This window comes from Phoenix dactylifera, chromosome 14, assembly GCF_051530095.1.
Source record: "Phoenix dactylifera cultivar Ajwa chromosome 14, Ajwa_hap1_PhDact_Kaust_v1.1, whole genome shotgun sequence".
Lineage (NCBI taxonomy): Eukaryota > Viridiplantae > Streptophyta > Magnoliopsida > Arecales > Arecaceae > Phoenix > Phoenix dactylifera.
In genome coordinates, this window is record NC_143203.1 from 16,203,324 (window position 1) to 16,220,998 (window position 17,675).

The 17,675-nt window shown below is 34.9% G+C and overlaps 1 protein-coding gene across 1 annotated transcript; it reads left to right on the plus strand.

Annotated features, from left to right (window-relative positions):
* The first annotated feature begins 10,715 nt into the window (after window positions 1-10,715).
* On the plus strand, window positions 10,716-13,468 carry LOC103723334 (zinc transporter 3-like). Its single transcript, XM_008814219.4, has 3 exons — window positions 10,716-11,582; window positions 12,232-12,381; window positions 13,091-13,468. Exons 1-3 carry the CDS (start codon window positions 10,788-10,790, stop codon window positions 13,394-13,396), a joined length of 1,251 nt encoding a protein of 416 aa, XP_008812441.2. The 5' UTR covers window positions 10,716-10,787; the 3' UTR covers window positions 13,397-13,468.
* The last annotated feature ends 4,207 nt before the right edge of the window (window positions 13,469-17,675 follow it).

Sequence of the window (17,675 nt, forward strand, 5' to 3'; positions counted from 1 at the left end):
TTGTGTTGTGAAAAATTAATGTGTCCTTGACAAACAAAGATTAAAGTAGCAGTGTCATGGGTTTGCTGGCTGCTTGCATGTTATGCTATGCCGGCATGTGTGACACTGCATCAAAATGAAAAATAAAAGGTTATCAGTTTTAACTTAATATACTAGAAAGAATTAATAGGTATTATGCTGATCAGGTTCTAGTACCACTAGGTAAAGTATCTACTGCTGGGCACTGACCAGCATATGAAACCATGTTGATAAATTATTTCATCAAGGAGAAGAATTTATCAGGGTCCTGGAATAACTCAACACATTCAGTAACATTCCAAACATTATTTGATTGGTTAACCCAAGTGCTCACCCTATGCATTTCTCATAGGTTGGAAGGCTGAACAAAGACTCAAAAATGTCAACCAAACCAACTAAAAGCCAGGTCCATATTAGACCAAATCCATCCTTGCACAGGAAAGGTTTAGATTAATGATAGCCAATGTATGCAAGCGAACCATTGAATGGTAGCACAAATTCATGTAAAGGACCAAATCTATATCATCCATCCAAATTTTAAAGTTACATAACCAAGGCACCTAGTTTTATATGCTCAATATTTCTGTGTACAGTAATAGGGAAAGAACTGAAGAACACTCTATAGGTGGGGCCTCTATGTCTGCCTTAAACTGTGATGAGAAATGGTAAATTAGCATCCTAGAACTTTAAATATATTGTTGGTCCTTCATGAGCGAAACTATAATTACAAACTCGATCCTTGATCTGTTCTTATATACCAATGAAACTCCTCCTCTTCCCCTAAATTTTGGATCCAATGAGGACCTCCCAATTTTTCAGGAAAACAAGATATTTAAACTAAGTTATTTTTTACTCTTATATGCATGGATATCAAGGTTTAAAATAATGTACTGTTTAATGGTTAGGCTCCTCATGTTTTATTTTATATATATATATATATATATATATATATATATATATATATATATATATATATATATATATATATATATATATATATATATATATATATATATATATATATATATATATATATATATATATATATATATATATATATATATATATATAACAATGAGAAAAAACAGAATAGCCATTACAACTCATTATACTGAGCATTGTAATAGTGTGTAATGGTGCAAATATCTGCAGTTATTTTTATTTATCCGTTTCCTAGTAAAAATATTATTTCTCTTCAAAACTTAGCATATTTGCATTAATCTCCCCTCCAGAAGACATTGCTTGGTCCGAAAAGATAATATTTTTTATCAAGTGAATAGTAGTTCGAAAAACAATATTATTAGTTTTTAATTATAATGATGTTATAACCATCATTATAATAACTAGTATTTCTTTTAGCAGGGGAACAATAACTAGATTAACACTCTTGTCAAAACCTTGATGCATATTAATCCAATAGTAACATTAGAACTCGGCAATACGAGTCAACCATTAGGTCAAGTCACTGTAGTTGTTCCGAAATGATCCGAACCACTTTAGATCCTTTCATTTTTGCGAGTGGGCTTCATAGAATTCTAGCCAATGCTTGCCCTACTTTTGGAAGATGTTAGACTTGGATCCAACCTTTGGGTATCTAAGGTCTAGGTTTTGTTTATCGGTCAACTCTTTGGAACTGCTATCGTTTCATCCTTTATGTTCACGCATGGCTTTCTCGGCCTTTTCTTGGCTAAGATCAAGTTGGGGTCCGCTCATGTCTCTCCGTACTCGCAGTAAGAAAACAAAAGGGGGTGGGGGTATTGGTGTCAAGTGGATGGAGCACGGTCCTCATCAATCAATGACTCAAAAGAGTGCTTTGCACTCTATTTTGAGGTCAAAGCTCTCAGCTTCCCCACTTCACGGAGATAAGGATTATTGCCGACTCCTTCTTATGGCACGTGAAAAAGGATGGATGGATAAGTCTGTCCCAATGGCGAAGCTACGTGCGGCATGAAAGAGCCTCGTTCAGGCTAGAGTGCACCTAGGTGCTCGACGGATCTTTCTTGAGAGAGATTCAGCTATAGTGGTCGGCTGGATTCGGAGCGGGCGTGCCAGGCCAGATTTGCCTCCTCTAGTCTGTGATATCTGTCATCTTGTAGGGAAGTTTGACTTCTTCCGAGTCGCGCATATCTTTCGAAAGGTGAACAGCGCGACGAACTGGGTTGCCTTTTTTGCAGCACATCACTATGGAGCCGTCTCATGGGGGGTTTGAAGCACGTGCCGGTGGCACTAGAGCATATTTTGTACTGTAACTATTCTGGGCGTACTCATGACTAAATATAGCGATGCGCCGCTGCACCAAAACAAAACAAAAAAAAAGGGTGGACGAATACATTGCAATCATCTAATGAGGCCACCGTTTTGTGGAATGCTTTGCTTGACATCTCTCTCATTCATGCACACATGTGCACGCTCATAGACACACGTATACTCATGCATGAATGTATGTATGCAAATATTGGATCCGTTAAAGTTTCTCTTTGCACGCTCATCATAGACCCAAAGGCGCATGCATGAATGTATGCAGATATTAGATCCATTAAAGTTTTCTCTTGCTCGTGGATGAATACATGATCAGAAGTTCAACGCTAAATCATACAGTAATAAAATTTGGAAAATAGAAAAAAGTGTTTTGGAAGGCTTCGGGATTTCAGAGATTCAACATGACTTGCACCGATGGTACGCTGGCTTCACGCAGGGCCTTCCAAAGTTGCATCGGAAGGAGGAAGGTGGGGGCTCTTCATCCGAGACACTGCCATCAAAGTTGATCTTAAGGGATCCGGAAGGTGGGGGCTCTAAGGTGAAAGCGGATCACCTTGGATACCATAAAAGATGATGTGTGGGAGATCCAACTTTCCCTGGCTGTCTCAATCCCTTGATGGGCCTTAACTTGGATGTACTCAGTTGCCTACACCAGTGCCTTCATGAAGACTGTAAGGGGGCCTTAATTTACATTCTCAAAGATGCCATCATTTCTAGATAGCCAGATATATTAAATGATATAGCAAGAAATGATCACCTAGCCTAATTCCTGCTCATCCTGCCTCCCCTCCTTTAGGTACACTAGTAGATCATCCAAGGACTGCATTCTAGCCCTGGTAACGCTCCACTGTAGAGCAACCTACCACACTCTGCAGGTTCTCTCAAAGTCCAATATAGCATGGCTGATTATCTCTTTCACTTCCAAGCACCAGTGACATAAGGTGTGCTGATCATGCATCTATGGTCTAACAATGAGCACACGAAGGATGATCCCAAGCTACTTTTTTTTTTTTTTGTTTTGGTAAAAAACAGCATTTATATTACTCTAATATGAATACAACCTGCCAAGTCAAAAGAAAAAAGCTAAAATAGAGGACTGGGTATATCCGTAACACCCGTTCATGTGAACTCTTTCGCGTGCCAAGCAACAAAAGAGACGATCCAGTCCGCCGTATTGTTCGCTTCCCGGTAAATATGAGCTGCGTGAAAGGAACCTATCCCCTCGACCAACCTATAGGTCTCACGAAGCAAAGGGTGATCGTTGCTGGATCGGTCTTACCCCAACCCCCCCCCGCAAGCCAACCAATAACCGTAGCTGAATCCCAAGCTCCTTTCAAGAGCAAAAGATTAACTCTCAGGTGGATCCCCATGTCCCATACCCAAGCAGCATCCTTAGCTAACTAAGGCAATGGACCTAAAGATCTGTGTAGATCTCTGGATATGATTCTGGAAACAACTAAGCCCTCATAACCCTGCCTGTCAGGGCACTCGGCGATGGGCATGGGTGTGGATGCAATCCTCATCCTCCACTCATCACTAAACATTTGGGACATGAGATCCATGTTCCATTTCCTTTCCCCTTCCAACTTAAGGTTGCATACTCTCAAACCTACCAGCTTATCAAAATCAATGGTTATAGGAACCCAAAGCAAGCGGATACTCAAAAATCCATGAGTCATGAAGAACATCAATGGATTTACCATCACCAAGCCTCCATCTGATTCTAGGAGCCACTTTGTCAATATACTTGCTCGTCAGTCAAAAATGATCCACCCTTCATGAAAGCCAAATTGCCTTAAAGAATGAAGCATGAAGTCCCAACTCACCCTATCATAAGCCGGCTTTTATTTCTATTTTAATTGCCATCATGCATCTGCACATCGATGCTCTCATCATCATCATCAAAATAAAAGAAAAAAACACAAAACAAAAGAGGCCCTTGGATATCATTGTCACTATTGTCACAATCAACAGTATGGAAACTCAAAACTTGCATTGGCAACTTTACTTAAATCCCTTTTCCTTCATAGAGATTCCTTTTCAGAGACCAAGCCAGATGAGTAGGATATATGACAGGCCAACTTGTTGCTGCTTAATTGTATGGCCCTCGGAATCAGAAGCTTTTTGAATTCCGTTAAGGCATCACGCATTTTAAAAAGGAACTACATACCAAAGCATATAGTCGATGGCTATGTTCTTGGCAGACGTTTCAAATACCATGACAAATTCTCTTTTTGTTATTCATTACTTAATGCAAAACACATACAATTTAGGGGATAGAATAAAGTATTTGAGAGTTCCCTACATAGGCAGAGACGACTTCTTGTTTGGTTGGTCCAACTAGCCAGCAATTAATGTTTAAGTAATGCTTGGCAACAATTTGTGGCTCTGCCTTCTCCACCAAAACATCTTCTTTGGTCAGTCTCCAAAATAATTTGGCATCTAATGACTCATGATCTGTTTTACCTCAAGTTTCATGCAGACATAGATCATGAGTAGTCCACAGGTTATGACTCACAGCCCCATCCAATGGCTTCGCCGGTTCTCGCAGTTTGTAGGAACCTGCATGGTTAATCATGTTCGATCAAATCCAAGTAGTTATAAGTGAACCAAAATAGGTATGAAGCCATTTCTAAGCCACTACATCCATGCCACTGTAGGACCCTTAACATTGTCAAATGAAGGACATCCACACAAGGTGCAATCCTCCTGGCTAAGCACCACCAGCTGCTCTGATCTCCCATGCTCAGTAGCACACCGTCCAACCTCATGTCATAGTATGCATGATAACCTATGAAAACAAAGAACTTAAATGAGACCCGAGCCCCACCTAAACATCTGGACCTCTCATGAGAAGACGAAGATGACAAGTCCTCGTCCAAAATCTTGGTAGAATGCAGCATTGTCACTGTTCTAGTGATCTTTACACAGTTTCCTCATAAGTATTATGCATCCTTGGATGAGATTGTGATATACCTAAAGTCATCAATCCACTCAAAATAAAAGTTTTCCACTTTGAAGGCAGAAGGCTTCATCCGAGATCCAAGACCATTGGCACTCCATCTCCATGATGATGAACCCATATGTGGACCACGACCCACCCACTCGAGTGGTCATCATCTTCACACACACACACTATGCTGGCACGTCAACTCTTGATTGGTGAACTAGATGGACCCCACATCATCTTCCCATATTGGGGTCGTAGCACAGTGGCTTAGAACTTAATGGCCGTCTGTGGCAAGGCTGAGGTTGGGCCAAAGACCTGCTGCGTTGACACAAGTCAATTAGGGTGTGGTGGTGTTCCCATTTCTCTTTGGACAGCTGCAGACTGTTTGTGAGGAACTTGGTGCAGTGACTGGATGCAAAGTTCTGCCCATCATAATTCTTATTGGAACCCATGTGAATGAAGGTTCTTTCTTTTGATGTGGATATCGTACCTTGAGGAATTTAGAACGACTTCTCAAGTTCACATAATGACTATGGTTGTTGTTTTATTGACATTTAAAGTAGAATAAAATATTGGATTTGGCTTTGTCCAATTCTTTCTTCTTAAAAAATATATATAGAATATGAGAAACGTTTCATGTATATCAGCGAATTGCTTAATTAATGTTTCAGTGCTCGCACTCCTCATACAGACTAGGTTCAAGCCTTCCAACCTCTGACTTTATCTGAGGTAGGTTCTTGTAATTCCTTTTCTTTTTTCAAAAACAAAAAAGAAATAATCTGTGATTTTTGTGTTCTGTATATGGTAATTGTTATTGAAAATAGTAAAATTTGCCTTCTCTTTATGCTCTCACTGCAATACCAAGTTTTTTATTGCTATATATGATGGTTGTATTCTTTGAGGATCTAACATATTCACTTTTGATCAAGAATGAGAACTTAAGTTTAAAAGGAATAGATGACCAAAGGGCTGTTCATGAACTTTACTTTGTTATTTTTTGGAGATTGAAGTATTCTATGGTTATAATATTTAAATAGTCATGAAGCATACTATTCTATAACTTGGGAGATTTAAGTACCAAAAGCCGGTTCTATAACTGGGAAGGCCAAAAGATCTAGTGGCATCTTTCTCTTAGATATGCTAGCTATATATTCTTTACACGGCATTAAAGAATCTCATAACTATTATTCAAAATATGCTTGCATATTTCACCATCAGTCAAGTTATTTAAGTGATTATTAGAGGCTTAGAAGGTGCATATGCATATGCTTGCATATTAAGTGATTATTTAGCAGATGAAGGATCTAAGAAACTCTATATACTATATATTGAGGTATATATAGATAACTTCTATCCAAACATGTTATAGCTATTAGATATTTTTGATGTAATCTTAACCATCTAAACTGTTTTAAAACACAGGGATTTATCTTTTTGATATATTGTTATAAGATATGGTCTCATGTGGATGAGACTGGATAGCAAATCAGTGCTCTTGAATGAAGCTTGGTGGATGGATTCAGCACATTATCATAGAGATTGTGTTCTGGTCAAAAGAAATCCGCTATAAGCATTGCTTTAGAGTGTGTATATTGCAATTACTAAATGGTGGTGTACTCCCTCGGAGTTTTAGAAATTCTCTTCCCTTCATTGAGAATTTCTATGTTTATGTCATTATTTTCATACCAAAATGTGGCATTTGTTTAAGATCAAATTTGAGTTTGAAAGCATAAAAATAATCATTGAAAGGTGACAAGAAAATAATAATCTAATTTATTGCAAACAATGGATGTAGGAGCATTGAATGCCGGTTTCTCACTAGCCTATGGCCATGGTTCCATCTAACCTATCTCATGATGTAAAATGCATCCCTAAAGTAATGTTTGTTTAAGATGCGCCTATTATAAGGTGGACATCTAGTAATTGATTTCACAATTCTCATTGGTCATCCCCTCTATGGTGAAGCTTTTCTAAAATCTTTATCCACCACCATGCATCTGAAATATATCTTAATCATTCTTTAGCTCTTACCATCAATTTCAATACACCATGTCCTTCAAAGATCTTAGAGGTAAGCTATACATTACCTACCAAGACATATTCATCTGCTTAATGGGAGAAACATTCTTTATTATATTATCTCATGACTGCACCCACCCCTCATTTTTTTAATTCGACAAGTAGTTATGCCCATCAAAAATTTATTAAGGTCATGAAATCATAAAAGGTGAAGGTGAAAGTCGTATCTATTCATGCTTGAGAGAGTTGTATCTATTTTTGAGCAAATCTTCTTTGATTTGTTAGAATTAGCAATTATTCTTATTCCTATGGTTAGCAAAAGCAGAATAGAGTTCATGGCTATGTTGGCGGTACCAAATTTATGGCCTCAATATAACCTATATCAAAATTATATTTAGATATAACAGTTGGTTTATTTTCAAGAAGGATCCATATGCATTGTAATTGCATTACTTGCTCCTACTATAACTAAGTACCTAAGATACAAATCATTATTGCATTTGACCTCTTAACATATCCTTGAAACAATTCAGATCATTTTCTATAGTTTCAATTAACAAACAAGCATAATCTCATTGAAGTATGATGAACAAATTGCATCTAACTTATTTTTTTCAATATATAAAATTTAACTAGAGGCTATTGCTTCTCGTGCATATGCATATGCTATTTACTGCAATTTACTAATTTTATAAACATATAAGTACCCTTTAAAAGGACCAGATGTAGATGAAATGAACAACCTACCCTTAAAAAAACAAAAATTAATTAATGAAAATGATGATCAATATTCTTGGATTAGTTGAAATATGGTGGGGAAAGTTTATTTTTGAAATAACCATGAATTACAAACATATGTTGATTTTGTATTTATAAACATATAAAAGAATACCTATGCTTGCAACTTTGAGCAAATGGCATATGCATAGGATTTGCTTGGTGCATCAATTTCTTTTGTTATAGCTAAGTCAAATAATTGAGCAAAATGGCTTTGTAGTTGTTTTGAATTGGATTATTCTAGTACATCACCTTATATATGGTGGACTGAATATATTATCTTATTCATCAAATGTAAATGGCGATATGGAATACGAATCAAATTACTAATATAATTGAATATAAATCAATTACCAATAATTTCTGTATTTATTTTAAATAGATAGAGGTCAATCAGATATTAGAGATATCCCTATTTTCGTAAAAATTATGCATATATTATTAAATATTTACATTAATTTTATTGTTTCAAATTTACAAACACATGTGGGTCCAAATACTTTCTCATGAAAATCAATGGCAACCCTCTTAAAATAAAAATCTACATCATAGATCATCATCTATGATATCTAAAATGCATAAAAACTAAAAATCATTTATTTAGGATGTTTCTAGTCATGTATCGAGATGACAAAAAATAAATGATAATAGTATAGCTCTTGAACAGAAGTATATTATAATTAGAAAATTTATAAATCCAAACTATTGATCTTGATCTAAATATTTTAAAGCATATCTAGATCAAAATTCAGCCTATTTGGATACTTTTAGGATATAAAACAAATCAAAACTTGTATTGTTAAAAATACGTGGTATTCAGTATCTAGTATCGTTAGATATTATAAATTATAATCAACTATATAGATTTTTCTTTTTAGGAGGGTCATTATTGATTTTCATTAGGGATTACTGATACTAGATGCTCTAAAAAGCATTCTAGCCTCTCCCTATCTCTCCAAAAACATACAAACATACACAAAGGCACACACTCTCATATCTATATATATGTATGTATATATGTACATATGTATGTATGTATGTACATATGTATGTATGTATGTGTGTATTCATATATGCATACATTATACATATATGATGGATAAATTGGTAAAACTATTATAAAAGAGAGCCTTTGAACTGAATAATAGAAAACTAATATTAAAATTAAAATTGAAATCTACATAATAATATAAAAATAAGAAAAGTACAACTTTATGATGTGTTGATATCAGGATCAGTATCCTAATAATTAATATCCAGATTTTGCATCAATATCCACATTTATAAATAAAATGGAAAGAATATTTAAAAGAAATTCAAATTCAACACACGCATGCACACATATGCAAATAATTTTTTTCTTAAAAAATATATGGATATAAATATCTATATAGAAAAACTATTTTAAAATACATGCATATCTATTGATCGAGCTATATTCAATCCTTTGCAGCCCTAATTTTTAAGAAAACCAAACTCCATGCATGATTATTTTAAATTATTAAATGAATGTAAAATCCCTAGTTTCATTAGCCTATTAAAATTACTATAAAAGCGAGATAGAGATCTTTTGAAGTGTTTTGTCGAATGTAGAGCTATTTCTCGATGAACCCAATGATGTTAACCCTCTTTTTTAAGTAGAAAATCCAGTTGACTACACATTCAAATTGTCATCTAAGGTTGTTTTATTGTGTGTCATTATCCTGCAATGCTAGTTAATACAATTGTTTGTCATTGCTTGTTGAGTGCTATTTATTTAAATCGCATGAACCGTAACAAAATTATTAGGCTGAGTTCCAATGAAGGAATTAGAGCTATTTATATTTGTTGCACTTTGGTGTGATTGGTGTTGGTCTAACTTAGCTATTAACAAACAACTTGACCCTTTGTGTGAGGAGATTGCCTCCATGGTGAAGCAAAGGAAAATGATCAATTGTACACTGTAGAAAAAGGCACATAATCATATTTTGTGAAAATACAACCATTCCTTTAGCTCTAACTAGCCATTTGAAGCTCCCATGCTCCCCTTTATTTTCATTGTCTCATTACTTTAAACTCGAAATCATCAATTCTAACATAAAAAAATTACTAGCAGACTTATAACTCATCATTAAATGCCTAAGAGACAACATCCATAAGTAACACCCTTGCACATAATATGTTAAAATAATATTAATTCATTGAATTTCCTATTACATTTTGACATTTTGACATGCAAACCTCAGATTTAGAGAATTCGCCAAGGACCATGGCAACCAAGGTAGTAATGCACAGATCTGTAGATGATAGTGTAACTAATCTATGAGCTAGACTCATTGATTTGTATCTCAAAGGCATTATGATCTCTTCACAACTATATATATATATATATATATATATATATAAGAAAAAATTGAGAACTACAGATGGCGGCGTATTTCGTCATAGACCTGGCTATATGGTCTCTAACTATTCATTGCAATTAGTTACATTCATGCAACAGTATTTGGAGTTGGATGCCATACGTCTGTTTACATGCAGCTCGGTAAAGAAAGACCTCCTTTTAGCAGAATCCGACACTTTTGACCACACAAATGTCTGCCTAGATTCGCTAAGCACTCTCCTCCTCTGGCTTATTAGTCCATCATGACAACATCCTGTCAACACCCCACAGAATGGAAAGCATCCTCCCTTCTACCAACTTGAGAACCCATCCTTTTTGTTTATATCCTTTAAGCTAGCACAGCACCTTCTGTGCCCAACTCTCCCAAGAGATGAGCCCATCATGTCCCTCCCTGACTCCCAATACTCTCAGTCCTCTTACTATGCTTTCACCAGCACCCATGCCCCTTATATAAACACATCTATCTTCCTCTGGACGCTTATGACCACTTCCTTTTACCTCTCTCACTCTTTTTCTACTCTTTTTCCAGTTTCTAGTTGGAACATGAAGGCCATGAAGCCTCTGTTTCTCCTCTGCTCCATCTTCCTCCTCCTCCTCCTCCTCCCTCTCCATGTTCTGGCTGACTGTGAGTGCACCACCAACCCCGAAGGCCAAGACACGCAGGAGGCTCTAAAGCTGAAGTTTATAGCCATTGCTTCGATTCTAACAGCAGGTGCGGCTGGAGTCCTCATTCCGATCCTCGGGAGGTCGGTCGCAGCCCTCCGACCGGAGAACGATGTGTTCTTCGTAATTAAGGCCTTTGCGGCCGGTGTCATACTTGCGACCGGGCTAATTCACATCCTTCCGGCCGCCTTCGAGAGCTTAACATCGCCTTGTCTGAAGGAGGACCCATGGCATCACTTCCCGGTCGCCGGGTTTGTGGCCATGCTATCGGCCATCGGGACGATGGTGGTAGACTCATTTGCCACCAGCTACTATAGAAGGTCTCACATCAGCAAGGCGCGGCCGGTGGAAGAAGACGAGGGGCGGAATGGCGACGAGGAGTACTCGGCGGACCTTGCCGAACACGTGCATGTCCACACGCACGCCACCCATGGCCACGCTCATGGCTCCGTGCCGGTCTCACCGGAGGAGGCCTCACTCGCTGAAAGAATCCGGCACCGGATTATTTCCCAAGTAAGCATTGCTGGTAATTAGTGAAACAGAGTATTTAATTTAGCGAATGGTTGAGGCAGTCTTTTGTAGTTGGCAAACTACTGTAATCTTGTCCTTGATGTTGCTCTTCAGTGGAGTGATAGTTCTGCTTACTTTGCCTGAGGGAAAATTGTTGGGGTGGGAATACTTGAAGACCAATTTTTTCTTTTTTCTTTTTGGTAAATTGGATGAATTAAATTAACTGTGAAGATGTCTTTGTGTGTTCCTTTCTTTTCCTTTTTTTTTTATCATGTTCAGTTACTCTGGTATCTATTGTGAAATAAGAAATGGATAGTGTTTGGTAAAGTATAAAATACCACCAGGGTTCTGACTTTTCTCTGCTTTTATTTGTACTTCTAGTGCGGCTTTAGTGGCCTATTTCATCTATTAATTGGCTATAATTCATGCTTTTTAAGTATATAACTGTTATCCTTCTTTATCATGCTTGTCCACAAACTTAAATATGTTGTAGGATTTGTAATTGTGGATTGGATGTGCTCTGTGGCTTGGTATTCTTGTCCACTACAAGATAACTGCATATGCTCTAATGTCTTTTTTCCTACTCCATGAGTCTTTTGCTAGCTAATGGTGTTAATCTGGTGTTAATCTGAAGGATATTGCATGTGTATAGGTTTTGGAGTTGGGCATTGTAGTACATTCTCTGATTATTGGTATTTCTCTGGGTGCTTCTGAAAGACCCTCCACCATCAGGCCTTTGCTGGGAGCCCTGAGTTTCCATCAATTCTTTGAAGGTATAGGACTTGGTGGATGCATAGTTCAGGTATGTGTTATTTGTATTCTATTTCGCTTTATTATGTCTTGTTAATGTTACTTATTATAGCAGTAAAAATGCATGATATGTATCACATCCAACAATACTTAATTATTGATTATCATATCTCAGTACGATTCCCCAAAAATAAACAATCCCATAAGAACAGTGATAATACACATTCAAATTGGAACCCTGAAATTTCTTGAGATATGCTTTCATGCAATTGCACCTAAGGGCTATTTGGTTGTTAGATCATTACTGAAGTAGTGTTAACCAAAACCTAAAACAAGTGAGCTTGAAAACACTTATTTGTCAGCTTATCATAAAACATTTTGGGAAATCTGATGAATCACAAGAATCAGAAAGTTATAAAAACTCATTTTCCATGTACCTTTGTTAACATAAAATTAGGTTGTATGATTATTTGGTTCCATAAACTTATAGTTAACATAAAATTGATAGCTCCTTTCACATCCAAATGGTCAAAGGTTGTTCAAAAATTTACATTCATTTTTATAAAATATGCTTTCCATAAAGCTCCTCACCACCCTTTTCCCCCTCTATAGAACTTGTGATTGTGTCATGAAACTTTTCAGGAATAAAGTTCTTCCGATTGTTTCGATGGAAATATCTCTCTCACACGCACACACATAGATTAATATCATATTAACAATGCTATTGATGTATTATGACTTCTATAATTGTTTCCTTGTAGGCAAATTTTAGAGCTAAGGCGACGGTGGTCATGGCAGTCTTTTTCTCCCTCACTGCTCCAATTGGCATTTCATTAGGGATTGCAATATCATCTAGCTATGAGGAAAATAGCTCAATTGCCCTTATTGTTGAGGGAATTTTCAATTCTGCCTCTGCTGGAATTTTAATTTATATGGCCCTCGTTGATCTCTTGGCAGCTGATTTCACGAACCCTAAGATGCAAAATAATGGGAGGCTTCAACTAGGAACACATCTTGCCCTTCTTCTTGGTGCAGGTTTAATGTCCATTATTGCTAAATGGGCTTAGAATTATTGGCAAAGGCAATTAGGATCATGTCAATTTCCTATATATTGAGGCTAATCCAACAGTTTTTTTCCATACCCTTGAGTCTCTCTCTCTCTCTCTCTCTCTCTCTCTCTCTCTCTCTCTCTCTCTGTGTGTGTGTGTGTGTGTGTGGTCAAAAAGCATCAAGGATGCATCAGGCTGAATGAAGGATACAATAATTATGTTTGGGATATAAGGGATCTTATATTCGATATAAAAATTCATTGGTGCAAATATCTTGAATGTGTCCTTGATGTTATATTTTTATGGTCAAAATATTATGTTCAGGATATAAGGGATGTTATATTTTTATGGTTAAAATGAAAATTCATTGTGTGGGTCCTTTATTCCATTATTCACAAGCTCATAAAGTGGAGGCTATTGGAGTAAGTCATATGAAAAAACAGTGCAATTTAAATATGTCATAAGATGTAGATTGGGGCCTTTGATTTTTATCATAAGTTAGAGTTGGCATTAGACATAGGTGTCTTAAAACACACTTGTTACTTAAAACTCCTAGAGTTTATAGGATTTCAATATGTCACTTTTATCAAATTCAATTCTTGTGAATTATTTGTAAGATCACATAATCTTTTGGCTTCAAAAGAATGTTGTCTTTTCATTTTCATTTTTATAATTTTTTTAAAAAATAAGCCATTGCTCTACAAATTTACTTGCATTGTACAGAAGAAAAGAAAAAGATAACTAGTTCAATGCCAATGGTGGAGTCACTTTTAAAAGGTCTTGGTTTTGTACTCTAGTGACTTCAGTATAGCAAACACATTTTGTCAGCAAACCTTGTAGATAATTGATGACCGAACGCTTTATTGTAAGTTATTTAGACAGATGAAGTCTAGATATATCAATATAATGCACAATTCATCAAGTTGGTGTTCTACAAGTAATAATCAAAACTTTTATCATTTTTGTTTGCATGTACTTAAGATTCCGAAAAGGGCATGCAATAACATAAAGAAGAATAAAGAATATGTTATATATGTAACATTATGCCTTTTCCTCTAACTCATTATTTTAAGTTTCTTAAAATATTGGCCTACATATATTTATTTTTTTTGCATGAAAAGAAAAAAGTTTATGCAATTTAATATCAATGTTGAAGTCGATTCCACTGAAAAGTTGTGACCATACGCACTAGTAACTTTAAAACAATCACCGCCCGTCAACGCACATTTTTTAAAAGCATAACTTTTAAAGCTTAAGTTGTCTACTCTAATAAAATATCTAATCCGAATAAAGTCTAGAGGTATTGATACAAATTCATTTTAAATCATTACTTTATCATTTCATGTCTTATAATATAATGGGAAAGCTTGGAGACTAGTACTCACCTACTAGACTCAAAATCTTTTCTGTATTTTGAAATTCAAAGACTCCACCTATTTATTTTTCTTTTTAAGTTATTATCTCATAAAAAAAAATAAAGCTCAAGTATTTTTCTTCTCCTAGTAGCCGGGTCTAAATTCTCTTTAATGCATGTATTGGTATTGATTAAATAGGCCTATTCTTTTTGATAAAAGAAGTAATGAATTGAAAGTTTTTTTTCATTTTTTAACAGCACATATCCTCATACTCTATACAGATCCTTGATGCACTATGTAGCCTCTTTAAAAAGTCATAACCATCCATACTTCTTTTTTCATATTACTCAATTGGTTATAAAACTCTACAAATCCATCAATCACGCTTGCTATACATTCTCGCATACATTACATGGATCAAAATCTAGTAATTAGTAAGCACAACTATTGTTATTATAGGTGACAGCATCTGTTTACTATTGTGAAAAAAAGTTGGCAATAATATATTGCGATTAGGGAATCCAAAGATGTAAGGTTATCTCTTCTCTATTTTTGATTTATTTGTAAAGCAATGGGCTCTATCATTTTATTAATTTGCACAAAAGAAAAAAATTTAACAGTGTTATAACAATAGGTGTGCGAGTTGCACTTTTAGTCTTGCACCTTAGTAACTTTTGAACAACAACAACATTTGGTTAGCCTATTCTTTAATCAGTTGATGATGAAAGATATTTCAAAAGGATACCCTGCAAAATTTTTAAGTTGCTTGGTCTGATGGAACATATTTAAGAAAATCTCAATCTCATATCATAGTAAGGCATGCAGCAACCATATTTCAGCCAATTTTATAGGTGCTGACATTTCAAAAGGATAAAACAAAAAGATTTAAATCAAATATTCGTCTACATATATTTATTTATTTTGCATGAAAAGAAAAAAGTTTATGTAGTTCAATACCAATATTGAAGTCAATTCCACTAAAAAGTTGTGATCATATGCCTTAGTAACTTTAGAACAATCGCAACTTGCCAACAAATCATGCATTGTTTAAAAGCATAACTTTTAAAGCTTAAGTTGTCTAGTCCAATAAAATATCTAATCCAAATAAAGTCTAGTGATATTGATGTAGATTCATATTGAAATCATTACTTTATCATTTCATATTTTATAATATAATGGGAAATCTTGGAGACTAGCACTCACCTATTAGACTCAAAACTCCTTCCTATATTTTGAAATTCAAAGGCTTCACCCTTTTATTTTTCTTTTTAAGTTATTATCCCATAAAAAAAATAAAGCTCAAGTATTTTTCTTCTCCGAGTACCGTTTCTAATTTTCTTTAATGCATGTATTGGTATTGATTAAATAGACCTATTCTTTTTGATAAAAGAAGTAATAAATTTAAAAAAAATTAAAATTTCTTAAAATTTTTTAACAGCACATATGCTCATACTCTATATAGATTCTTGATGCACTATATGGCCTCCTTATAGAATCATAACCATCCATACTTCTTTTTTATGTTTCTTAATTGTTTATAAAACTCTGCAATCCATCAATCATGCTTGTTGTACGTTCTCATATGCATTACATGTGTTAGAATCTAGTCATTAGTAAGTATAGCTGTTATTATTATAGGTGACTACATCTATTTAATATTGTGAAAAAAGTTGACAATAATATAGTGTGATTAGCAAATCCAAAGATATAAGGTTATTTGTTCTCTATTTTTAATTAATTTGTAAAGAAATGAGCCCTATGTTTTATTAAGTTGCACGAAAGAAAAAAAGTTTAACAATGTAATAACAATAGGTGCACGAGCTTCACTTTTAATCTTGCACTTTAGTAACTTTTGAACAACAACAACATTTGGTTAGCCTATTCTTGATGATGAAATATCCTTCAAAAGGAACCCGCAAAAGGTTTAAGCTGTTTGGTCTGATAAAACATATCTAAGAAAGTCTAAGTCTCATATCATAGTAAGATAGCAATGATATTTTATCAGCGAATTTTATAGTTGCTGACATTTCAAAAGAATAAACCAAAAAGGTTTAAATTCTCTAGTTTGACAAAACATATTTAGACAAAGGCCTTAGTCTCCCACTTTAGTAATTAATTTTAGGAAAATAACCCTACTTTATTAGTCACTCTTGTAGTTGGATGCTGACAAGACACATTTCGAAAGAATACCCATAAAATTTTGAATTGCCTTTCAGTAAAATGCATGTTTAAATAAAGTTTATAGAAATTTATATATGTAATGTGTGTATGGGCAGGTGTTGTGTGTGTATATATCTTGTGGAATATTTTTATGTGTCTTTTTTAAAGGCTATAAGTTTATAAGATATCTTCCATTACTAAGAACTTAAACTACAGAGAAAGATGTTTCAGTATAAATAGGACATAATGTTATAAATTTATTGGAGTTACAACTGCAAGCCAGTTTTCTAGTTTATTTGAAATATTTTTGGATGTGATGAATTGTTGGTAATGTAAGCTTGTCCAACATATATTTTGTATTGATTATAAGATTTTGAAGATGTCATGGTGGTTTTGCCTTTGACCTTTCGAGTTTTGTAAGATTTAAAGGGTCAAAATTTATTTGTAAATATCTTAAATATTTCTATCTTACTATTTATAGGATGTTAAGTAATATTTTGACTTTTGCTTCTAGTATATCTTTTAGCAAGATAATTGTAAGAAAGAAAATATTATTTGTCTTATCTTTCAATGAGCAATGCCTACTTGTAAAGATGTTGGATTAAAAGAGACATTACATTAATATTTATATGAAACTAGCTCATAGCCTAAATTATATGAAGATAGACTCCATGGGCTTTGAGACATTCTTTCTGGCAAACTAAGTATCATATCCAATACAATAGCTTATAGAATCATATGTTGTGCTTATTTTTTGTGCAAGAGAAAGTGAATGCATACTA

What these genes read in the sequence shown, in the direction of transcription:
- LOC103723334 (XM_008814219.4), top strand. Translation starts at nt 10,788, where the DNA reads ATGTCCCTCCCTGACTCCCAATACTCTCAGTCCTCTTACTATGCTTTC. An exon ending in GGCACCGGATTATTTCCCAA is followed by an intron (nt 11,583 to 12,231) that starts GTAAGCATTGCT and finishes GCATGTGTATAG; the next exon opens with GTTTTGGAGTTGGGCATTGT. An exon ending in TTGGTGGATGCATAGTTCAG is followed by an intron (nt 12,382 to 13,090) that starts GTATGTGTTATT and finishes GTTTCCTTGTAG; the next exon opens with GCAAATTTTAGAGCTAAGGC.